Genomic DNA, 25,678 nt, shown 5'->3' with positions numbered 1-25,678 from the left:
ACGATAAATCTTTTCGCAATAAATATTAAAAGTATTCTCTCCTCTTTTTTTTGTGATGACGTCAGTGTTTTTCAATTATTTAAATTATAGGTAGTTAGGTGGTTGTACTATTTCATGTACCTGAATAAACGTAATAATGATCATAAAAATTAAATATTTCTTTTTCTTTTATAATTAGTATGAAATTAATAATTTAGGAATTTTTAGCTTTAGTACTTAACAATCGATATCCAAATTAGTAAGTTACAGTAAATAAACGAAAAATATTTATTGAATAAAAATCCTATAGGAAACAATTTTACAACTCCATATATGACATCGTATCTAGTTATAATATAATATATACATACATACAGAAGAATTATTCACAATCCATTGTTCTTTATTTCTAATGTTAGTCTTGGATTTGGATCATTATCAGTCATTTCTCTAATTGATTCTTCAATTATTGATTTCAAATTTGGAACTCTTTGTGATAATAATGAACCGAAACTAATCATTTCTATTTTCACATTTTCGATAGTTTCCTTTGTAGTATTGTTCTCGGATACTAATTTCCAATAAGTACTTAAAATAGTATCAATTTCGTCAGAATTAATATCATAATTAGTGATTATTTTTTTACCAATCTCACACAAAGAAAGTTGAGTTCTCCATGTATAAATATAAAGATTGTTACCAAAACATTGTAAAATCAAATCCAATAAAGTTTGTAGATATGCCATTTTGAAATTCATATTCTTTTTGTCAATCTCAGCAAATGAAACTATTGAATCAATTAATTTCAAAATATATTCTTCTGTCTCTATATTTTTCTTAGAAGATTTCTTAGTGATCTCGTTTTCCTTCTCTTTAGACCCACTCTCGTTTCTCGTACTATCAACAGCTTTATTGTTAGAAGAACCGACATCTTGTATAGTATCATTAATAATTTTCAAGAGTAGGTCTATGTCACCCTCTGAGTCTTCGAATGTACCCAAATATTTTGCATAAAACAAAATTATCTTTCTCACATATGCCTTATTTGTACGAGCCATTTCAATCTTTAAGGATTTGTTTATTTGTCTTTTTAATTCTAAATCTTGACTCACATCATCCTTAAATGTGATAGCTAAGGAGCATAAAGCTTCAACCATCATATCTTTACCGTCCCATGTTCTTCCCTCTAAGGAGGTTATGGATAAATCGAACAGATCTTGCCTTTGCTTGGCACTAATATTAATATCTATTTTCTCTGAAACTATCTGGATTGCTTTCGCACAGGTCTTTCTTACATCGAAATTATTACTTTTTATATTCTTTGATAAAATCGACAATATTTCATCTAAATACAACTTTATAGTACCTGATCCAGTAGATGATGCATCTGTCCATATTTTACTAAATAAATCACTATTTTCTTTAATAACATCATTACATGCAACAAAAATCAGTGGCATAAATATATTAGCAACATTTTCGAATTGTGAGGGCGAATGATCAAGAATAGATTCAATAGTTAAACCGACTGTTCTTTTTGAGGAGGAATAATCGTTATTACCATCAATATTAAAATACTTTTCTACCAATTTATTACCATATTTTGCCGCCTTGTCAACAGAAGAAATCTTGAATATATAACCAAAAGTTGTTGCAAATGAATGCGAAACAGATTCATTCCTATCATCTAACATTACTAAACACAACTTCAACAGTTTACCAGAATATGGGGCCAGTTCAATTACAAATCTTTTTGCTAATAGCACCAAAACTTGGGCAGAAGCAACTTTGGATGGAAGGCCAATAGATTTTTTAACAGCTCTCATACTGTAATCTACAAAATCGAGGAGATTCTTTTCGTCACTGAGCGTGATTAATTTTTCAATTGTCTCAAATAATGGGGAACCAGTGATACCATTCTTTCGATGCATATCAATAACCTTGGAATCAACATTATAATTATTAGCATTCAATGATAGGTAATTTATTACTTGAGGTTCGATAGAGGAGAATAGTAGAGTAAACTCATACACTAGCTTTGGTGCAAATGGTTTAATCGAGTCACCTGTATTTTTTACCAATTCAATCAATGTTGTCAAGGCAAATTTCCTAACGTCATCTGCATCGCTATTTATACCCTTTGTACCCAAAAAAAATGGTAAAATAGATTCTAGGATTTTCTTTGACCTTTCTGAACTTACACCTTTACTTACATCAATCGATCTAGCAAGGATCTTACCTAATACAGTTGTAAACCTAACACCTGCCTCACGTACACTTTCTTTTATATCATCCATCGTACGGAAACCCATGGTCCAGATATCTAGAATCCTATCTGCGAATTTTTCATTCGGTTGAGTTTGAACCAAATTTAATAAACCATTAGTACTAGCTTCTCTAACACGCCATTCTTTATCTGACATACCATCTAATAATTCTTCTAAAATGACATCAAAATATTTAGTCATAACATTTGAGGAATCGGATATCAGAGAATTCCAAATGTCAGTCATAGATCTTGCTACAGTAGAATAAGGATCAAATTTGTACCTGTATAATTTTGGAATTAACTTAGTAGCTGTTGCTTCATCCTCAAGTAGCATATTCTCGAGGGAAGATTTGGACATAATAGCACCTAATCCGAAAGCAATACCTTTCCTTGACGACCAAAGAGACGAACTCTTTGCTAGTGACATAAATTTGTAAACCAATGAGGGGTCCCCAACTTCAGATGCAAGATTTAGGATATCTTTATAAGTACTAACAGAACCATCTCCTGTATTCATAGTCCCTGGTTCAAACAATTTCGTTTCTTGGTTAAGTGTTCCAGATTGCATTGACATAGCATTTGTCGAATTCGTAAACGACTTCAATAACCCCTTGACCATATCCTCTCTAAGATCACTTGTACCAATCTCATAAATCAAACTCAAACCTCTTGACGATGTATCCTGAATTAACTCATCGTTATCGCCTAGGAATTTCATGAACCTGTTATGGATTTCCTGGGCATGCTGTATAATTATTTTATCATGTTTCAAAAATTGAACCAAAGATAGTAACCAAATACAAGATGCCTTACGCAAGGCAGGCTTGGATGAGTCACATGCATGTAGAACTTTATCAAGGATATAGAAAACATTCTCCTCATTGTAGAATTGTGAACCTAATGTATCAATCACTTGCTTGGAATATTCACCAACATCAACTTGGTCACTTAAGATAGTACTCATCCAGCCCCCAGCAATAATGGAGAGAGTTTCCCCAGATGCAAAAAGGTATTCAACTTGTTTAGAAACGTGAGTTTCATAAAGTGTATCGTAAAATTCATCCACTAGATTAAATTCCTTAGCATATATGGCGATACAGCCCCATAGTTCAACAGTAAATTCGTCGTTTAGTAATCTAGTTTTCAGCAGATCCATAGTTGTTCTCACAATTATTTCTCTTTTTTCTTTTGGTAAGTGACATAACAAACCAAATTTACTAATCTGTCCCATTAAGTGATAAAGTATTTTTTTGGATTTATGTTCCATAATATTATTAGAAATTGTTTTAATTAAAGCCAAGACACGGGTCTCTGTCACATTTTTCAATTGATTCGTGATGAATAATCTTGGTAAAATATTGGCATTCGCAAACATGTCTCTTAACGAAATTTCTGTCGTATCAACGTGATCCAGGCAGGATATTATGTTAGTTACATTTTTGGAGTTTGCACATGACACTGATATGATTGCCAAAATATTAGCACACATCTCTAGTTCTTCATCGTTAATTATACTGGTACCATCCAAATATTTATAAAGGTCAATAATCAGTGGTTCCAACAAGTGTAGTACAGATGGATTGGTGAACTTAATTAATAATATTAATGTTTTTCCAAATACTACATCATGATATTTTGAAAATGCAATGGTGTTACCTTCACTACTCTTTATAACAAATTCTGAGCAAATAATTTTCAAGAGTTCACTATACCAAGTTTCTGTTATACCTCCAAGAAAGGAAGAAACATGATGAATGACAATGGGATCTACCTCTACTGCCTTTTCGGTCCTAATACTCCAATCTTCGTCTTGTACTATAACTGTTTGTTTTCCTGAGATAGCTTCCATTATAATACATTGTTTAATAAATCTTACAGCGCAATTAAGGGTGTTTCTTAATACAGATGTCTCATTTTCTCCATTTTGTTTCATTTCATTAATAATAAACGTGCTCATTTCTTTGGAATTAGGAAAAACAGTATCTGTACCTTTAATTCCTAATATTGCTTCCGTTTTTAAGAACTGTTTATTAATTGCTGCTCTATTTATCCTAAACCAATGAGGATGCAAACCTTTAATAGATTCTTCTATGATATCAAATCTATTTGTTCTTGAAGTACCCAATATATTAAAAAATCTAGCTTCAGGATCCTCAAATTTGAAAGCGGCATTCGCAAACTTTATAGCTATAAACCTTAATGCCATTATCTTCTCTTTGCTTTTTGGTTCATTTTCTAATTGGTAATCATCCGATAAATATTTCCTCAGAATTGTTTTCAATTTAAGTTTCGATGACTCCGGTAAGAGCGGTAAATGACTGGTGGCAGCTACCAAACTCTCTTGAATGCTGGATGAAAATTCTATTAAATCACCATTTAACGAATCTAATAAAAACTCAATGTACGATAAATCTTCAACCAAATCGAAATCCTTCCTTATAATATCACCTAATGTTTCATATTGTAATCTTCTTTGCAATATCGCATTATTAAATTGAGGGGTTGCCGACCCTAATTGAAGTTTGGGCCAACCTTCAGAATGCAAGTTATTTCTGATTAAAGATGCAATATTAGTATGATAGTCTAAATTTTCTGAAAATTCGGGTTTGTGAACCATGTTATCACCATTGTTTCTAGCGACATGACGAATGAATAGCAGACAGAAGGATTTCAGTTTATAATATTCTGAATTCAAACCAATAGAACAGATCAATAAAACCTTCCCCGAGTCCTGAGTTGCGATTATACTATTGTTCAGTATTGTAAGGATTCTTTCTTGTAATTCATGCTTCACTGGAGGAATACCTGTTGTCTTATCACCAGTGTATAAGGTAATCAAGAAATTAATAAAATCTTCATCCTCATAAGGCGTTTGTAGTCTCTTTAAAAATTGAATGGCAGAATCCGATATTGGACTTTCATCTGTACAAACAACAGACAAGAATTTAATCAATTTATTATCATCTTCAACCAAACCATTACAAGCAAATTTAAAAATTGCCCTTTTGAATTCATGCATTTGTTCTCCTGTAAAAGAAATACCCGCCTCATACGTAAAGAAGGAAACATCATCGCTCGAGAGTCCCGGCGATGTATAACCTCTAGGTATAACACCTGCTTGTGGATTTGGTTTAGCAGGTTTTAATAGGAAAAACTTTGTGAAATAACTTAGGATAAATTCCAAATCTTTATCATTCTCCAACTTTAAAAATTCTTTAGTTTCATTCTCTTCAGCAGAACCCTTCAATGGAGGAACCCAAGTTAATAACAGTTTACAAAGTATATGGAATAGTCTTGCTGCAGTGTCTCTTGATACTTTAGATATATCTTTCATGACGTCTGGGACCAATGCTTTCTGCTCAGAGACAGTTAAACGATCAATACCTTTCGAAGCTAATAATAAACTGTATAGGCGAACATTCTTCGGATCTGCACCTTCTGGAATGGAAGGTGATTTAGCTTGTATAATCAATGCAGCTACAGGTAATCTAAGTGTCTTAAGACTTGACAATCGTGAAAGCACATGTTTTAAAGTGTTAAAAACAGCTTGCCTGACAGATGCGTATGAAGACGCAAGTTTCAACAATAAAGGAGCTAGAAATGTATTTAAACTTTTTTCAAATTTCTCTGTGGTATCACTTAATGCTAAACGAAGTTCCACTTTTTCGATTAGATCAAGTTCTTTTTTTTCTGAAGCTGATATGGTATCCATATTATTTATGTATTATTTTTTGTTTGCTGTTAAATTCAATCTAGAATGTCAATGCTTAATATCAATGTCCTCTTCTATTTGTTGCACGATCTAATATAGAAATGTGAATATTTACAATGTGCAATAAATAGAGGTTAAAATAAAACTCGAATGGAAAAGAACGGCAGTCTTCTATCAGATTACGTTAAACTTTCACAAAATAATTTATTAATTTACTTGGTATATGAATATATATATATGTAGATTGAACATTATTGATGAAATATACATATACTATTGAATTAACTTGAAATATCGTCAAGGTATTCCCAGTGGCAATTGCATTTGCTCTTAACATAATTACATAAGTCAGCAACAATCATCATTTACTGAACTTCCGCGGGAGGACGGGCTTTAAAAAAAATATCATAACGAGCCAAAAAAAATAGAAGGAGACAAAATTAGAATAATTTTAGAGCTCTCGGATTATGACAGCTCTGTTTTGATTATCCCATACACCAGACGACACACTTCCATCAATAGACAGTGTGCGTTATAAAATCAAAAAAATTAACTTAGTAATTTGGATCCTGTTGTGTTCTGAAATAATATTTTATAATATTTAATTTTTAGTTGCATTAATTCAAGGAACGAAATAAATGTATAGTTACTGGTGGGTTAGAGGCAAATTGCGATATTGAAGCATTGATATGAATTATTTCTTGAAAGATAGCAAAATTGTGTTCATTATCAACTAGGCTTGCGAATCTTTCCATTCAACAAAATATGTAAATAATTTAAATATTAATTATTGAAAAGATAATGTGTTTCATTATAATGTTCTAAATGGAGGAATAATATTTGACTCGCAACTTTATATATGTATATATATATATTGTACTACCACTTCGTTATGTGAATGTACTATTCTTTTAAAACATACAATGAAACCCAATCAAATAATTAATTACCTTGAGACATGTTGAACACATGTCTATAAAGTGTCAGCAAATATATAAAATGAACTTGGTAGTTCATTGGATTCCTTACCATTCACCCCCTTAGTTATTTAACCAAAATATTCACTGTGACATAATTTTCTACGCGAAACCCGATCCCAAAAATATCTTAAAATTTGCCAAAGCTAGAAGCATTTACTTCTCACGGCAGCCAGGAATATAAAATATACCAAGTGAAAGAAATACAAGAAAATTTAAATAATAAAACAAAACAAAAAGTTGAAAGACAAGAAAGATATAATTTATCGTGCATATAACAAAGGGAATCCGTTAAAAAAGATAAACCATATTGTGGAAGTGATATTTCTCAGAAAAATTAACCAGCTATTTTAATTCTAATACAACCTTTAGAATGTCTAAAGTAAATTCGTCATCATTTGTAACCGTTAGAGGTCAAGCTATCTCATTAGAGACCCAAACTGATTCATTATTATCACGTTATTCTACATTTGCACAAACAACAAGTTCTGAACAATCGGGCAAAGAAAAGAAACTAGATACTCAAATTGAAAGCACTTTGAAGAAGAGACAAGATATAATCGATTCACTCAATGACATATGTAATGAGAATCCATCCATTTCTGCATCTAAACTTTCCCAATTGCAACGTCATAAGGAAATTTTACAGGAACATTGGAAAAGTTTCCAAAATATTAGATCATCTATACAACAAGAACGTAACAGATTGAATCTATTATTTAGTGTCAAAAATGATATTGCTCAACATAATTCAAATACAAATATCAATGATGAAGAAGAATATATTCAGGACGAGTCCCGAAGAATAGATCAATCCCATAATGTGGTAGATCGGTTAATTTCACAAGCATGGGAGACAAGAGACCATTTTACATCTCAAAACAACGTATTAAACAATGTCAATAATAAAACATTACAAGTCCTACAAAGGATCCCAGGGTTAAATCATTTACTCGGAAAAATTAATACTAGAAGGAAGAAGAATGCTGCTATATTAGCCTCTGTCATGACCATTTGTATATTATTACTATTTTTCACTTGGTAATTAAATGATGCTCTATGCTTAAATTGGGATTATATAAATATATAAAAAATACGTATAAACAAACAAAAAAACTTTCAAAAATAGGGATTTTATCATAAAATGGAAATGAAATTTCGTAGCTATCGCCTGTATAATGCTAATGTGTTAATTAATGATCCCTCTTCTCATCTGTGGATGTAAAGTTAGGTAAAGAGGAGGATGTATCTGATGAAAATAATATAGAATCCGATCCAGAATCACCAGCGATCGAGGTTGTCTCTATAGAGTTTTCTTCTTCAAGGATAGTTGGAATACCATTGATACCCCTTCTACCTCTTTGCATTGGTTTAAACGACACTGTTCTATGTCCATCAGTATCATCTTCATCAGCTGTTCCATAAGTACCTTTAATATTTGTCTTACCTCTGGATTTTGTTGGCTTCAATATTCCACCATCAACCCCGTCCTCAGAACTTAATGCCTTATCGATCATGTTACCATCTATATCTTCGTCATTATCGAAAGAGAAATCACTTAAATCAGATGTGGCTCTACCTCTATTTCTTCTCTTCCATCCAGGTCTTCTGAACCAAGCCTTCATTAACATGTCTTTGTAAACAGCAAATGGCCAGTTAACTGGAGATTCGTGACCTTGATATATACAGACATCATATATCAGAGCACCACATAGAGAACCAACAAATGGGGCAACTAATGGAACCCAGAAATAATGAGCATATTTATCCCATAATAAACCTCTATTAAATCCAACAGCATACAATGCTAATCTTGGACCTAAATCACGCGCAGCGTTAATAGCGCAAGCTGTTTGGTATGACATCGCTGTGTTTAGAATGTAGATTAAAATAAATAACATTAATGGATACACTTCGGAAGAAAGACATGTATATGGATCTGTTAAGGCAAAAACACATGCCTGAAATACAGCGGTAGTAATAAATTCTGATGTAAATTGACGAGCACTTGATAGATAAGATGCTGGATTAGTGTAAAACATGGCTCCCATAGCTTCAGCATGCCACCATTCATCAAATGCTTCAACAATAACTTTCTTATAAAGGATGAAACAGATCAAGGCACCTGCAAAAGCACCAATGAATTGACCTGCCAAATAGAGTGGAACCTTTTTAGCAGGGAAACCTCTAAAGACAAAATTAGCAACTGTTATAGCAGGGTTTAAATGTGCACCTGAGATTGCGGAACCACCAGCAACAAAATAGCCCATGACAACTGCGGCAGCCCAACCTAATGGAAGTTGGTCGAATGTACCTGAAGCAGTATTCGTAATGATATCTTGTAATGCTTCAACCATTTGTTTCACGGATTCATCTTGTTCCGGAATGTTGTCAATGTTATCCATGGCCGCAGCAAATGCATTTTCTTGAATTTTTGCACCAAGACGAACTTGGCAACAAGTGGCACAACCTAATAGAATCATAATTAAAGTACCAATGAATTCAGCCAAAAATTCTTTTAAGAACGAATGCTTAACCGAAGACCATTTATTGATAGGATGATATGTTGAAGGTAAAACTGTTGGGGTTTGTGGATTTTGATATAACGTCTTTGGCTTAACCATCATAGGTACATTCATAGGTTCATCATCTTCATTATTAATATCCCCCTGTATTTCATCACCAGAAGTATTATTGTTATAATTATTATTGTTGTTGTTGTTATTGCTACCATTATTACCATTGTTATAATTATTACCATTATTATAATTATTATTACTGTTGTTGTTACTAAAATTTGTATTACTCCTACCTTGTTGTGGACTACCAGGGCCATTATCAAAATTACTTTTGTTTGAATTTATACCTGCATGGAACGAATTAACATCACCAAGGTGTAAAATATTTGCTGAAACTGTCGTAGCACCCCTAGGTCTAAGACTAGCACCACCAGACAATTTGGGGTCAGATCCTGTAGCTATTGCCATTTGTGTATTTGGGACGACTTCCTGAATTGGAAACGATCCATCTAATGCGTATTGCGGAATATATGATGTAGTAGGACGAATATTATTATTATTATAATTACCTCTATATTCTTGAGTTTCATAATCAAACGCATCGTCGTTGTGATGAACTGTATGTTTTGTTTTTTGTGATGACTTTCTACTTAAGATATCATGATGAGACTTAACCTCACCATGACTCATTTGATCAGCATTTGTTAAAAAATCGTTAATTTCGTTTGGACTAGACATAATATATTATTTGAGTATGAAAATAGGAGTCTCAATATGTTGTTATGGAAGATGAATGCAAATAAATTAATAGACCAATGAAAACAAACGAGGCAAATTACAAGGAAATACCACAAATTGGAAAATATATATATATTTCTGTTTTTTCTTCTTTTAATGCTAGATGACTTCCTTATTTATATATGTAGTGTTGATGCTAAAATATATCGAACAGAAAAAGATACTGATATGGGTAAAAAAGAAGGTATAATATAACTGTTGGAAAAGAATAGAAATATATCAAAAATGGGTAAAATAAATAAATAAATTATATGAACTCTTAGTTATTAGAAAACAAAATACAGTAGTAATCTTTAACAAAATACTAGATTCCTTATTTTATTTTATTACCTTCTATTTCCTTTGCAACGAGAACTAATGTTGTTATTCACTCCTTTATTTAATCACTTGATGAAGCTTCAAATACTATTAATTATGGAGTTGTCAAATCTATTTCAGTATCTCTCTTATATAGAAATATGTTAATTATACTATGTATTATGATCTTTCAGATATTGTAAGCAGAATTTTAATCAATAAATCAGTCAATAAATCAATCAATCCTTCGGGTAAACAAATTTTCTTTACTCTCTCATTCCATCATTATTTTGTTTCTCCTTTTCTCTCTTATTGCTTACCGTACTTTTCTTTTTCCTTTCCGTTCTGCTTAGATCATTACTTCGTTTGTGCGAAGAAGAAAAAATTGCATAATTATAAAAATAAATATTTTTCCAGCGTAATTTTCTCTCTCTTTTGTTTACCAAATAAACGAATATTCGTGTAGGTTTTGTTAGTCTCTTTGAAGAATAAAATTTACAAATGTACACCAGGAATATATAACAATGTATATACTTACATCAATATATATATATTTGTAATTTGGGGAGAGAATAATCAATTCAAATATATTGTCAAGTATATTTGAAGATAGCTTTATGTGCATATATCAAACAATGTAACATTAAGTTCCCCACCAATAATAGTATATAGAATAAAAAAACTGAACACTATATATATTGTAGTGAGTAAGTTTTTTACGTAGTACCGCATTAGTCTATTCAGTCAAAGTAATTGAATTTATAAATGAATTGATGATGCAAAAAGTCAATTAGCGTTATGACTTGTGCAATATTACATTACTCTAAAATTTAATAATCATGTTCTAACATTCATTATTCAGTTTATTTATTAGATAAATCACCGTCATTTTGCAATTTGCGAGAAACAAAAAATATCTAAAGTAAACAAATTAAGTAAACAAAATTGAAAATTATCATAATATATTTTGCACAGCCACATATATATACATACCGTACACAAAATAATAATTTTCAGCAGACGAAACAGAAAGTATAAACACAGAGCGGTCACCGCGGAGAGACTTGCGGCTGAATTTCTGTACAGATTATTTTGTTTTTCTTCACCGTTACAGAATTGAGCTATGTGATTCCCTTATCCCCCTCCTTAAGAACGTCTATGGTGAGAGTGACTCCTCGTTATATTACAGATGAAAGATGAATACCTATTGGACCGATATAATACCCCACAGTTATAAGAGTAACTGCATTTTGCTAAACGCTATAGTGATATTATATATCTACAAAAGAAATGGGTTAAGTTACTCCACCTCATAACAGATCCCTTTATAATAATATATTATCAGATATTTATTGACATATATACAACAATAATTTAAGAATTACCTTCCTGTTTATTACATTCTATTCTATTTTCATTGTTTTTTTGTTTTGTTTTTAGCGGTCGTGAAAAATTCAAATTTATTATAATTCCTACCCCTCCACACATACTTTTGGGTTAAGTTGACTTACACCATTGTTTAGCCATCCTTCCCCAGTCAATAAAAAAACTACGTGTGATACGACAATTTAATACTTATACTTCATTTACCTTTCCCAGAAACTAACTCCGTAATTGAATTATCATATTTCACCACCTCTGTGCTCTTTTATTTTATTTTATTTCATTTGATCATATTTACCCATTGCAATCCCATCACTTACCTACTAAATTTTTATTTATTTTTTTCAAATATATACCTTCATACATATATTTTATTTAGTACTATGGTATTTTGTAGTGATTTTGATTGTAGATAGATTATGTTACCTTTGTTAAAAAAATCTTCCCTTATTACGAATTCTCAAATTTTTCATCCCTCATTTAATATATATAGGACAGCATTAATTCCAAACCATTTTAAAAATATTATTAAACTTTCTTCTTCGTTTCCAAATCATCTTAGATATATGAGTTCTTCTATAAATAAACGTCAACATATATCTAATAATAATAACAACAACAAAAATAAAATAAATTTATCATCCTGTACTATTGAAATGCCTATCGTTGCAGAAGAAGAAAGTATCCCTTTAATCGTATCTATTGATGTCGGAACAACATCCTCTAGAGTCATTCTTTTTAATAAGTTAGGTCAAGAAGTTTCAAAACATCAAATTGAATATTCTACTTCAGCATCTGAACAAAATTATACCCCAGCTGGTAGAAGAAGACATTCTGAAGAATTAAATGCAGATACTTTAGAAGAAGTTGCAGCCACGACTGTTTATACTAATGACGAAAATAAAGAACCTGAAAAAAATGGCCCAATTTTTTCCTCTGTTGGGTTTAAAATTGAAGAATCTCCATATTTGACTATTGAAGATTTAGTGAAAAATCATACTGTTGGACCTACTTTAAGATTTCCAAAACCTGGTTGGGTCGAATGTAACCCAACTTCAATTTTAATTAATGTATTGGAATGCCTTGGTGCTGTATTACAATCACTACATATTACTAATGAATCAAGAATAAGACATAACTTAAAATCATATAAGATCCATTGTATTGGGATTGCTAATATGAGAGAAACAACAATTGTTTGGTCGAAAAAAACTGGTTTACCAATTGTTGATTATGGTATTGTATGGAACGATACCAGAAATGCTTCAATTGTTAATAAAAAGAAAGAAACTACAGATAAAGCGTTACAATCAAGATTAACCGAAAAGACTGGCCTTCCTTTATATTCAACTTATTTCTCTTGTTCGAAATTACGTTGGTTCTTAGATAATATCCCAGAGGTTAAACATTCATATATGAATAATGATTTAATGTTCGGTACTGTCGACACATGGTTGATATACCATTTGACAAGTACGAACAATTTTGTATCAGATGTTACTAACGCATCAAGAACAGGGTTTATGAACTTAGAAACTTTAAATTATGATCCAGAATTATTGGAATATTGGGATATTGACCCAACGAAAGTTTCATTGCCCAAAATTGTATCTTCGGCAGAATATTATGGTGATTTTAACGTCCCAAAGTTCTGCGAATCAATATTACCTCCTACCATTAAACAATTATTATCCAATTTTGCATCATTAAAAGTACCAATTAATGGTTGTTTAGGTGATCAGAGTGCATCACTAGTTGGTCAAATGGCTTACAAACGTGGTGCAGCTAAATGTACTTACGGTACGGGTTGTTTCCTATTATACAACACAGGTACCGAAAAGTTAATCTCTAGACATGGAACATTGACTACATTAGGGTTTTGGTTCCCATATCTGGAAGATGAGTTCAATATTAATAAACCTCATTTTGCATTAGAGGGATCAGTAGCTGTAGCAGGTTCCGTAGTCCAATGGTTAAGGGACAATCTACGTCTTGTTGCAAGAGCAGAGGATGTGGGACCCTTAGCTAGTTTGGTTCCAGATTCTGGTGGAGTTGTATTTGTTCCAGCCTTCAGTGGGTTATTTGCACCATATTGGGATCCTGATTGCAGAGCCACTATAATGGGTATATCTCAATTTACAACGGCCTCGCATATTGCAAGAGCTGCTGTGGAAGGTGTTTGTTTCCAAGCTCGTGCAATTTTGAAAGCAATGAGTTCGGATGCCTATTCTGAATCAAGACCTAACACACATGATGGTGAAATGCCAAAGGATATCGATTTATTGGAAGATATCGATACGTGTACATATGAGAAATCTGTATTCTCGACACTCTCTGTAGATGGTGGGATGTCTCGTTCTAATGAAGTAATGCAAATACAAGCAGATATCTTAGGCCCATGCATTAAAGTGAGGAGATCTCCTATTGCTGAATCTACTGCTCTTGGTGCCGCCATAGCAGCTAATATGGGCTTTAAAGAAGAAAGTGAACGTCCAATATGGAAAAACCTACATGATTGTAAAAAATGGGTTTTTTTTAATGGTGTTGATAAGAGCGAAACTATTCCAAGAGAACAACATCCAAATTTGAAAGTATTTACAAGTCAATCTAAGGATACAATCAGAAGAAAACATTGGAAATTATGGGAAACTGCTGTCGCTAGATCAACGGGTTGGCTGAAAGCAGTAGAAGATGCTTAAACATTGTATTGTTACCGGTAAATGTACCAAAATCTGAAGAAAGAAATCTAATGCCTTTTTAATAATAATAATGATAATAATAATAATGATAATAATAATAATAATAATGATATATATATATATTCCTTTTTACTATATAAACTTTTGTGATAATAATAATTCTTTTTGTTTACATAATTTGTTTACATCGTTTGTTTACAATTATTTAAAAACCATATTATGACTGTCTTTCTTAACACCCGTACATTATTAAAAACACATTTTTTATTTTTTCAAAAAAAAGAATGAAAATTGAAAAATAAAATTTTTTGAATGCCAGCCTCACAGCTAACTAAATTTCACAATCATCTAATCTGGCCCAGAAATCAACTCCAAATAGAGAACATCACCGATTTGAAACTTTCATATAAAGCAAACATAATAAATATTAAATAGAAAAGTATTACATTGTTACTCTTACTTATAATTTTAACCATAAGAAACCAACCAATTTCATAAAAGAACATTATATATACTAAAATGGCTCCAGGTAAGAAAGTTGCTCCAGCTCCATTCGGTGCTAAGTCTAACAAGACTTCTAAGGCTAAGAACCCACTAACCAACTCTACTCCAAAGAACTTCGGTATCGGTCAAGCCGTTCAACCAAAGAGAAACTTGTCTAGATACGTCAAATGGCCAGAATATGTCAGACTACAAAGACAAAAGAAGATTCTAAACATGAGATTGAAGGTTCCTCCAACCATTGCTCAATTTCAACACACTCTAGACAGAAACACTGCTTCTGAAACTTTTAAGCTATTCAACAAGTACAGACCAGAAACCTCTGCTGAAAAGAAGGAAAGATTGACCAAGGAAGCCGCCGCTATTGCTGAAGGTAAGACCAGACAAGAAGCTTCTCCAAAGCCATTCGTCGTCAAGTACGGTCTAAACCACGTTGTCTCCTTGATTGAAAACAAGAAGACTCAACTAGTCTTGATTGCCAATGATGTCGACCCAATCGAATTAGTTATCTTCCTACCAGCTCTATGTAAGAAGATGGGTGTTCCATACGCTATTGTTAAGGGTAAGGCCAGACTAGGTACTCTAGTTAACCAAAAGACCTCTGCCGTCGCTGCTTTAACTGAAGTCAAGCCAGAAGACGAAGCTTCTCTAGCTAAGCTTGTATCTACCATCAACGCTAACTTTGCCGACAAGTACGACGAAAACAAAAAGCACTGGGGTGGTGGTATCATGGGTGCTAAGGCTCAAGACAAGACTGCCAAGAAGGCTAAGGCTTCTGCCTCCGCTTAAGTTAATTGTTTGGATACATTTTTTTCCTTCAGTTTTTTTTTGCATATTGTACAATAAAGAAAGTTTGTTGAATATTTTTTATTCTTTGAGCTATATCTTTCCCTTACATTTTGAAATCTACGATTTCTTAGTAATCGGTTATAATTTTCCCCTTTTTAAAAAAAGAAATTATTATTTAAACTACATTCTAGATTTGAAGTGTTTAGATGGTATTGTTTGTTGAAGCATTTTTCAACAATATTTGAAGTTATGATTCCATTATAGGATTACAGACAGATTTACGCAAGAGTAGTTCGATAATCAATATTTACATCTCTGATCCATATCAGAGCTTGTGATGTTGATTATTTAGGTGCATTACTATGGTGAGAGCGTATCTGGCTTTGTTTTCTTTTGAATTGGTCTTATTTTGAATATTGATTGAAAGATGTTACAGAACGTACATATCGGCATTTTCAATATTCTTCATTATATAATGCACCTTTTATTTCAATATTAATGTTCATGGTTACAGGAAAACTGCGATTGATTGTTCATATTGAGCACCCAATTCAATTTGGAGTGGAAGTTCATATGAGTTGATACAATTTGTAAGTGCCCTTAACTGTATTTATTTTTTCAAATTTTATTTTTTCTTGGAAAGGCCGGGTAACATATTTCTTGTCTTAACTTCATCATTTAAGTACGTATTAATGGGTATCACAGCCAAACGAAACAAACAAACAAACAAAATAGGAAGGGGCGAGGAGAAAAATGGGACGGTGGCAAGTTGCAAACAAAACTCTTTTTTTTGCTCTCTTTTTTCATCGCAGGTTCTCTCGGGAGAGGAGGGGGGCGACGAGGGGTCAATAAGTTGGCGTTTCTTGGTATAAAACAAGCCCACTTTTATTATAATTCCTTTATTTTAAATTTGAAATAGTTTAGGTTTTCCATAATTTAGTCATGTTTTCTTGTAATTCATTTCTCAATGATTAGTAATTGTAATAATTATAACATTTATATTAACATCATTGTAATTTATTATATCAATCATCGTTATATTAATAATTAACCCCTAGTTTGTAAGAAAATCCAGAAAAAAAAAGGAATCGTTCAACCACAGGTTAAAGATAAGTGAATTAGAAGTAGATCATAACAAATAAATAATAAGAAAGAAAAATGTCTGGTGAAACTGAAACCGTAGAAATTGTCGCTCAAGAAACTCCAATCGTTGAAAAGCCAGCCCTTGACCCTGAAACCACTGTTTTCATTGGTAACGTCGCTTTAGATGCTACCCTTGAAGATTTGGAAAAATTATTCAAGGACGATTATAAATCTGTTGAAGTTGACATTCCTGAAAAAGAACACAGAGGTAGTCATGTTCCTCTAAGTAAGCATGCCTTTGTTAAATTCCCTGTAACCATTGATTTTGATGATATTAAATCTAAGTTTGATTTAGCCGTCATCAACGACAGAGCTATCCACATCAAAAGAGTGAGGTCTCCAGATGAACTTCGTGGTGCCGGTAGAGGTAGAGGTAGAGGTGCTTTCCGTGGAAGAGGTAACGGTAGAGGTAGAGGTGCTTTCCGTGGAAGAGGTAGAGGTGGCTTCAGTAGAGGTCCAAAGATTCCATTGTCTGAAATGGAAAGATCTACCGATACTATCTATATTAATAACGTTCCATTTGAAACCACTAAGGTCGAATTGGCTGAATTCTTTGGTACCAATGAAGATGCTGTTGTTTTACCAATGAGAAGACTAAGAGACGAAGTCACTAGAAGATCTGTTCCATCTGATAAATATAACAGAGGTATGGCTTTCATTAAGTTTGACAACCTAAACGGTAGTATCGCCGACAAGGCCGGTGAATTTGATGGTAAATCTCTAGGTGACAGAACTCTAGTTGTTGATGTCGCTGTTGTAAAGCCAGCTCTACCAGAAGAAACTCATAATGACGAAGAAGCTCCAGCTGATTCTGAAGATAAAGAAGCTGCCTAATTATCTGATCAAAACAGGAAAAAAGAATTGAAATCCTAATCTAATTAATTTCACGTAATATATTTAGTTGTAAAATTAGTATATATGTATAAGCTAAAATCATTAACTTTCATGTCAATTACAGAAAGAGTACAAATATTTTTATTTAGAAAATGGTGTTGTTTTATTTATGCAATATATACTTGTGCTTTGAAATGGTGTCGGATATCTGTTACAAATATAGTTTTATTTCATTAAAGGAATATTATTAAAGTAATTTAAAGGTATACGTAAATTATATCATGTCATTGAATATATCTCTTAACCCATTTGGTCATGATTAGACCATCATTCAAAACAATAAATTTGGCCTTTAACTTATACCCACCTAACTTAGGACATAAGTAAAACATCTTAAACCAATAGAGGAAACATATACCAATCATTATTAATGTTGTGATTTGGTATGGTGGCATACTTGTCACCTTGACAGCTTGGTCCTTCCGATCAATAAAGGGGGCAGCCAAAAGGTAGAGACTTAACATACCTAGTGCAATAACACCAATTGATGACGCTTTTATAGTCGGTTTTAACGTTTGATCAGTGGACTTGTGGGTATGTCTATATATGAATAATCCCAAAGCCACTAAGAATAAGAAAAATTGATTCCCATATCCTTCCATATTTATTAAATAATCAAAAGATGCAGAATCTCCAGGTAATAAAAGAATCCATGCAATAGTTAATATACCACACAGAGCGATAGAAGGCAATGGTGCATCCCTGGGGTAATTACTAGCCATAAATTTACTAAACGGTAAATACCCCTCTCTAAATATTTCTTGATTCATTCTGGAGATACCATAAGTAACCACTAATATATTTGATAAAGCAGATAATGCGACTGTAATCGACATGATCTTACCGCCGATGAAAGTGCCAAATAATTTTGTGAATAAGACAGAACCAATTAATGGACCTGCTTCTTTAATTTCTTCAAATGTTAATACATTCAAATATGCTAGATTCACCAATATATAACAAACGAAACATATTAAAAGGGATATTGGACCTGAAATTTTCAATGTTCTCGAAGGGTTTTTAATTTCAGAAGCCACTGAGTGAACCGAATCCCAACCTGCAAAACAGAAAAATGAGCTTGTAATAGCTGCTGCAATAGATGATATTGAAATCATTGAACCTTCTTCCAGTGTCATATAATGAAAATTGTTTGATAAAACTGAGGAATCAACCTCAATTGGTTTATAAATAAATAATGAATATAATCCTGTACCACACATTAACAATATCATAATCAATTTCAATCCACCAAATAAATTTTGAATAAAAATACCATGACGAACTGAGATACCATGGATTAAAATTGCAACTAAAATCACAGATATACTTATTAGTTTAGACATACGTTGTTCATTGGACTCTGAGATATCATCATATCCCATAGCATATAGGATATATTTCCCAAAAACAATCGAGTTAGAAAGTGTCAACCCAGATAACAAACTATAACATGCAAAAGTGACACTCATCATTAAATTCGGTTTGGTATAAGTTTGTTCTAGAAAGTTTTTTCTACCACCAGATTTCGGTATCCATGATCCAAACTCTAAAAACAAATAGAGTCCTGCGAATGCTAAACTTGCAGTTAGAATCCATATACCAAAGAAAATCGTGATATTACCACCGCAGTTCACATACATACTACTAGGAATAGTGAAAATACCAGATCCTAATATACGTGAAACAAATAAAATTGTAGTAGAATATATTCCCAAATGTCTTCCTTGTGGTACTTCTATTAATTGTTGTGTAGCTTTATGATGTTCTTCTGCATCTAAAGAACAAAATGATCCATAATCCTTAGTTTTTGAACCTAATTTACTCCGAAGAGCTAATTCTTCAGTCACTACCTGGGCCAATCTTTCTGTATCATTATCAGTATAGTCATATTCTTCCACATGGATGGCACTCGATTTACTATCTGACAACATTGAGTAAACGGAATATTCTTTTTTTTTCTTTTTCAAAGTAATAATTAAAGAAAGTGAAGCTTCTTAAAAGGCATGCAATATTGTTGAAATATGATCCTTATTCACTTGAAAAATAAAATAAACAAATGAACTGTTTCTTAAAAATTGGAGATGATTGTTAAGTAAACACTTCCTACTATTAATTTATACATATATATTCGTAGACTGTATTCTCTTGTTGTTAATAGATATTCTTTCGAGTTCCCATTATTTAATCTATTATGTAATCATTTTTTTATTTATCCGTTTGTATCAGTCATAACACGGCGCTATCAGAGCCTTCCCTCACAGTTTTCGCTCAATTAAAACAGAACAAGAAAAAAAATGTTTATCATTTACAATACCATGAAAGGACAGCTATGATTGTTGTTATTGTTATTAAAGAGGTTTGATATCGCCAAGTAAGGTGAGGAAATTTAATGTTATTTGTTGTTACAATTATATTCTCTTTAAGGATATTTCTTTTGTGAGTTTTGTATGGTGAAATATATAATGGAGCCACAGTTTTAAAATATCATGTGATTTGTAATTTGAAAGATCACTGTGTACGTCGAAGGATAGATATAGTCCTTCTTGAGTTTGAATCAATTCATTTGAAACTGTACTATAATAAAAGTAATATACAACAATAAGGTTATTGAAAAATTGTATGTTTAATATATTAATGGAATAGGGATGGCATACAGAGTGTCGCAACAAATTATTTCTGGTGGAAATAACCGTACTCTATAGTTATGATTTTTTTAACATCAAATTAGATACTCAGATAATGTGTTAACAGTGTAATAGTACTTAAACTCACCATCATCGATTTTCTCTCGCACAACATCGATGATAATATGTATATGTATACGATCAATGTCTATTCTTTCTTTTGGTTACATACAAATTGGCAAGTACTTCTAATCATCGGCGGTATTGAATATACTTAAAATAGTACCAACGGTAATCGGCTTCAATTGCCGAAGTTTTTTTTGAAAAATGTTTACATATGAAGAGACATATTTTACGTGGAAACTAATCATAATGATCCTTATGATATATGTCAAATGGAGTGAAATATACACAGGAAGTTAGATAAGAAATAATCTGATAGAATTGCAATAAGTACGCTTCCCCTTTACCAATCGATTACTACGCAGTAACTACCAAATTGCATTTCAATCCTTATTTTTGCAGCTTTTTTTGTTTTTACTTCTGAATGAGTTCAACTGGAAACTTTGGACCATGGCTTTCATATTTTTATGCCTCTCTGAGAAGAGAAGCCAGAGCTAGAAAATTCCAATATGTATTTAATATACCAAATATGAAAGCATTAAAGATTCAAGATTCTAATTCGAGATTGAAATTAGTAGAGAAAAATCTACCAATTCCTGTTCATTTAGAGACTAGCATATTCAACACAGATTTATCACATGTACAAAATCTTTTGCTTGCTGATGTTCGAAATCAGAAGAGTGTGAAGTTTGGTTTCCAAATAAAAGGTATAGAAGGTACTGTACCTGATAGAGGAATAATTAGCTCGATCCTTAAAAATCCTGTTTTACCAAATTATTTAGATTCTGGGTTCGCTAAAGAAAAATTAGAAAAGACTCCCTTTGAATACAAACATACAATAAGATTAGATACTGATACAAATGATGAAACTTTGCATGTATTTGATAGAGTATTATGGCCGAATCCGATTTTTTCAAATTTTTGTAGAGGCGTTGGTGTCACGCCAAAATTATACAAAGAATTATTGACAAAAGATATTCATTTCAGAAGTCCCTGTAATAGTGATTTACTACCAATATTCAAAATCGAATCAATTCCGGAAGGTTATGATAGTATGGGATTATTTCCAAAATTTAATAAAGATCAATCAGAAATATTCAAGGGTATAGATGCAATGTCGGCCTTGATAACAGCAACTCCTTGCATAGGTTATCAATATTCAAAAGTTAGAGATGCAATTACATCTACTCTTTCTAATGATGGTTTAGAACTAGATAGAATTGATAAGAAGGATATTCAATTATTCCCAATGGTATCGAAGACACACTCATCAAGAGATACATTAGCTAAACTACTTGTTATTGCAAAGTATGATACAAAACTATGGTCCATTAGTGCTATGACAAATAAAATATGTCCAGGTGATATTCTCCGTTCGACCTTGTTTGCAAGGAATTGTAACAGGGGTGCATTGCGGAGGGAGTTTATGAAACATTATGTTTCATTTAATGTAGTATCTTTGGCAACGAGATTAAATGATCATAAGGTCACCAAAGATTTTATATCTGATGAATCAGCTATCAATTGGAAGCCATGGGATCTTTATATATGGCATGAGTATGAAAAATTAGAGAAGGACTTTAAGATTCCAAACGATTTTCAAGATCTTCAACTTATTCGTCATGATTTTAGTGGTTTTCTCAGAAGGTTGTTTGAATATCATTGTTTAGTTACAGCAGAGATGAAGGTAAATGGTTCCACTTTTTTCGAAAATACGGATGAAATTCCAGGTTCAGCTAGATGTTATGCAGTTACAACATTGCTTAATTCGATATTGAATAACAGTAAGACTCTTGAAACATTATATCCTGGTTTAGCAGCTTTCATCGATTCTAAATTACCAAAACAAAGTCAAATCCAGAAAACCTTATTACCCAAATTGGATGATAGTCGATCGTTAGAGGTTGGGGAACGGATCAGTAACATCATCAGAGAAATGATATCTTTTGAAAATAATGTTTTCCATGATAAATTTACATCCCATTCTAGAATGCATTCAGAAATAAACTCTCCGATGAAGGATTGGAAAATTATTATATTGCACAAAAAACCTTTCAGTGAGGAACAAATACGAACAATAAGATATCAATCACGAATATTCACCCAATTTACAAATACCTTTGAAAGCATTGATAAGATAAGTTACTCAATTTGCGTAGAAAAAAAAATGATTGATGAGGATACCATAATTTATTTATACAAAATGAATAGGGAAAAGAAATCTTCTTTATATAACATGATGGCAGAAATTATGAAAAATCCCGATATCAAAGATGTACCAGAAAAGTAAATAGTGTAGTGCATCTTATATAATGAAAATCATGTAATTAATATATATATCTTATGAGTATTGACATTCTTTTTTAATTTTAGTGAATAGATATTTTTCTTTTCTTTAAAATTGAATTTTTTCTAAGAAGAATGGTTCCTGGTTATTCTTCTTTATCCAAACAATTCTATCAATGACAGTATCAGCAATAATAAACTGTTTAATACCCCAATTTCCTTTTCCAAAAACGTCAGGTAATTTTTGAGTCAAATGTGGGAATAATGTTTTATAAAAGCTCATATATTCCACTACATCATCCTTCTCTACTACAATATTTGATGCAACTTCCTTGAACGTTGTAATTATAAATTCAGGGACCTGATACTCTAATTTTTTATCAAGCATATCTTTGTTGGAAACTCTAACTATCCATAGCATTAATGCTTTGTTCAACACACCTTTGGATATCAAATCTTCAAATTTTATCACACCAAAAGTTAATAACATAGCGTTAGCGAAGATTTTATCACTTTTAAAGATTGTTTTAAAAGATATAATATTCTTCTGTGGGATGCTTTTAATAGTAATTTTCTGTTTCTTAGCAAGAGCCTCCATTGTGTAGTTTAAAATTTTTCTTTGAGAGCTTAGGTATGATTTTAAAATTTGGATGAGTTTGTCATCACCCTTTAAATTCTTGGTAAGTTCTTTAACAGAATTTAATTTTGATGATAGAATATTGTCTAATTCATCAGAACCTTCTAGTACACTTCTATAAGTAAGGTTATCCTCTGATCTTAGTTTACAAAGAAATCCAAAGAGTTCAAATAATTCTTGCGGAAGTGGGGTTTTATAAGACAATTTGAACTGAACACAACCGGGGGTAATCAAATTTTCGGATGTTAGTTTGATTCCTTGTTTTTCAGTTGCATTTTTTAATAAAGCATCGTCTAATTTTAAAGTCAGTCTACAATAATCGTACTTATTTGCTTCTTCGACAAATCCGTAACCTAATAATAATTCTTCATTAGATTTATCACCGTAATTATTATATAATTGATCATTTGGGTTTTCTTTCTTATTACTAAAATTCTCCTCATTTGAAATAAAGTTCACTTTATTCTCAGAAAATGTCCATCTTGTCTTGGTATCATTCTTGTGATTTAGTAAATCTATAATAGGCATTAAGAATGCTTGATTGATATTTTCACAATCGGAATTCATAACAATCTCAGGGAATGCTCTGGAGTTGAATATACAAAAGGACCACAAGTAAGCGAAAAAACTATTCCAATGAATCAATTGTGTATCTTCATTTAAACGTTTCAAGGAGAGTTGGATATAATCAAAGACAATATTCAATGTGACTTCGTTGTTAAGATCACGATCGTTTTGAAATAGGAAATTGTCAAGATCATCATTGAACGGTTTAGATTTAGTTACTTTGAGTATAGCTCTCCATTCATTTATTAAATTGGTTAGATTTTGTTTTACTATAACAAAAATATCAGTTTTTTTCAAAAATTCGATGTTTTCCTTCGACCAAAAATATGGATGAGTAAGATGAATTGGAAGAGTATCTAAATAACTCTTGAAGAATTTTTGTTTAGATAACAAAGTTTCAGATTGAGACACTGTTTGGAATTTCAATTGACAAAGATATAGTTGTGTTAAAGCATTTGGATTAGAGATCTGTATTTCAACAGTTTCGTCACCAAATGCTTCTGATGCTAATTTTTTTGTAATGAGTAAATCTGATGGAATAGAGATCAACTTTTTATCATTTAGGGAGTCTATTTTCCCAGAATTTGTTAAAGTTGCATGAACACCATTAACAACATCTATCTTAAATTCAATGGAGTCGTCTATGATGGAGCCATTTTCTTTGGACCATTTGAGCAAACTATTCAATCTTTCTGTTTCCATTATTATTATTCGTCGTCTTCGTTCTAAATCAAATAAAAAGATAAATAATAAGTAAAATACGAACTAAAAAGAATAGTCAAATTATGATTCTCAAACCTTTTTTAAAAAAAGAAAAATCTCAACACGTTCAATCTAATCTATAGTGAAAATGGAAAAGGTGCATTTCCCAAAAAGGTTCTTCAATGTTGCGTATTCATCCATCTCATTGTTTAATTTTTCACTTTCCTAAAGGGTTCTATGAAAAAATAAAATTGAAAGTAGAAGAAAAATTCAACAGAGATTTACTTGAATGAGAGATGTCGCGATAAGTTCTTGTGGCTAACTGAGTCAGTCAGTAAAGATAGTATTAAACAAACCGAATTTTGACGGTTAAACTACATGGTATCAAGGCTATATGGTTCATCGATGTTCTGGACAGTAAAATCTCTGAGAGAATATTTCTAATTTACTGGATAATTTTCTATTAAATTGCCTCCATTGTTTGTCAACATACAAAAATCAAAGTTAAAATTCATTTAGGCCAAGACATAATCATTTACAATATTTTTTTGAAAATAAAACAAGGAAGATACGTTATTATAACTGGGAGTTTTTTTAACCATAGTCATTTCAATAGAGACAGTTGTTGAAACTGTTATAATGTAACTCATTTGTTGTAAGGATTATGATATACCTTTACAATTGAATACTCTGAAGAAATACATGCAGTTTACATTGTTGCCAAGCTTATTCTAAAATTCACAATATGAATCTAACCAATCATGCCATCGAGAATGGTA

The 25,678-nt window shown here is 31.9% G+C and overlaps 9 protein-coding genes across 9 annotated transcripts; 5 read left to right on the top strand and 4 right to left on the bottom strand.

Moving 5' to 3' along the window:
- Window positions 1-365: 365 nt before the first annotated feature.
- On the bottom strand, window positions 366-5,960 carry ECM29 (Ecm29p; the record flags this gene model as incomplete). The annotated part of the gene is made up of 1 exon (XM_041549100.1): window positions 366-5,960. One exon carries the CDS (start codon window positions 5,958-5,960, stop codon window positions 366-368), a length of 5,595 nt encoding a protein of 1,864 aa, XP_041405034.1.
- A 1,350-nt stretch (window positions 5,961-7,310) lies between these two features.
- On the top strand, window positions 7,311-7,982 carry GOS1 (Gos1p; the record flags this gene model as incomplete). The annotated part of the gene is made up of 1 exon (XM_041549099.1): window positions 7,311-7,982. The coding sequence occupies one exon, from the start codon at window positions 7,311-7,313 to the stop codon at window positions 7,980-7,982; it is 672 nt and encodes a 223-aa protein (XP_041405033.1).
- Window positions 7,983-8,130: 148 nt separating this feature from the next.
- Window positions 8,131-10,194, bottom strand: FPS1 (Fps1p; the record flags this gene model as incomplete). Its single annotated transcript, XM_041549098.1, has 1 exon — window positions 8,131-10,194. One exon carries the CDS (start codon window positions 10,192-10,194, stop codon window positions 8,131-8,133), a length of 2,064 nt encoding a protein of 687 aa, XP_041405032.1.
- Window positions 10,195-12,353: 2,159 nt separating this feature from the next.
- Window positions 12,354-14,633, top strand: GUT1 (glycerol kinase; the record flags this gene model as incomplete). Its single annotated transcript, XM_041549097.1, has 1 exon — window positions 12,354-14,633. One exon carries the CDS (start codon window positions 12,354-12,356, stop codon window positions 14,631-14,633), a length of 2,280 nt encoding a protein of 759 aa, XP_041405031.1.
- Window positions 14,634-15,152: 519 nt separating this feature from the next.
- RPL8A (60S ribosomal protein eL8) lies at window positions 15,153-15,923 on the top strand (the record flags this gene model as incomplete). The annotated part of the gene is made up of 1 exon (XM_041549096.1): window positions 15,153-15,923. The coding sequence occupies one exon, from the start codon at window positions 15,153-15,155 to the stop codon at window positions 15,921-15,923; it is 771 nt and encodes a 256-aa protein (XP_041405030.1).
- A 1,158-nt stretch (window positions 15,924-17,081) lies between these two features.
- Window positions 17,082-17,900, top strand: SBP1 (Sbp1p; the record flags this gene model as incomplete). The annotated part of the gene is made up of 1 exon (XM_041549095.1): window positions 17,082-17,900. The coding sequence occupies one exon, from the start codon at window positions 17,082-17,084 to the stop codon at window positions 17,898-17,900; it is 819 nt and encodes a 272-aa protein (XP_041405029.1).
- A 284-nt stretch (window positions 17,901-18,184) lies between these two features.
- Window positions 18,185-19,891, bottom strand: MUP3 (Mup3p; the record flags this gene model as incomplete). Its single annotated transcript, XM_041549094.1, has 1 exon — window positions 18,185-19,891. The coding sequence occupies one exon, from the start codon at window positions 19,889-19,891 to the stop codon at window positions 18,185-18,187; it is 1,707 nt and encodes a 568-aa protein (XP_041405028.1).
- A 1,240-nt stretch (window positions 19,892-21,131) lies between these two features.
- Window positions 21,132-22,997, top strand: CBP2 (Cbp2p; the record flags this gene model as incomplete). The annotated part of the gene is made up of 1 exon (XM_041549093.1): window positions 21,132-22,997. One exon carries the CDS (start codon window positions 21,132-21,134, stop codon window positions 22,995-22,997), a length of 1,866 nt encoding a protein of 621 aa, XP_041405027.1.
- Window positions 22,998-23,102: 105 nt separating this feature from the next.
- On the bottom strand, window positions 23,103-24,899 carry EFM1 (protein-lysine N-methyltransferase; the record flags this gene model as incomplete). The annotated part of the gene is made up of 1 exon (XM_041549092.1): window positions 23,103-24,899. One exon carries the CDS (start codon window positions 24,897-24,899, stop codon window positions 23,103-23,105), a length of 1,797 nt encoding a protein of 598 aa, XP_041405026.1.
- Between the last annotated feature and the right edge of the window lie 779 nt (window positions 24,900-25,678).

This window comes from Maudiozyma barnettii, assembly GCF_903064755.1.
Source record: "Maudiozyma barnettii strain CLIB 1767 genome assembly, contig: KABA2_02, whole genome shotgun sequence".
Taxonomy (NCBI): domain Eukaryota; kingdom Fungi; phylum Ascomycota; class Saccharomycetes; order Saccharomycetales; family Saccharomycetaceae; genus Maudiozyma; species Maudiozyma barnettii.
The sequence above is the reverse complement of the archived record's forward strand: the minus strand, read 5'-3'. Positions and strand labels throughout refer to the sequence as shown.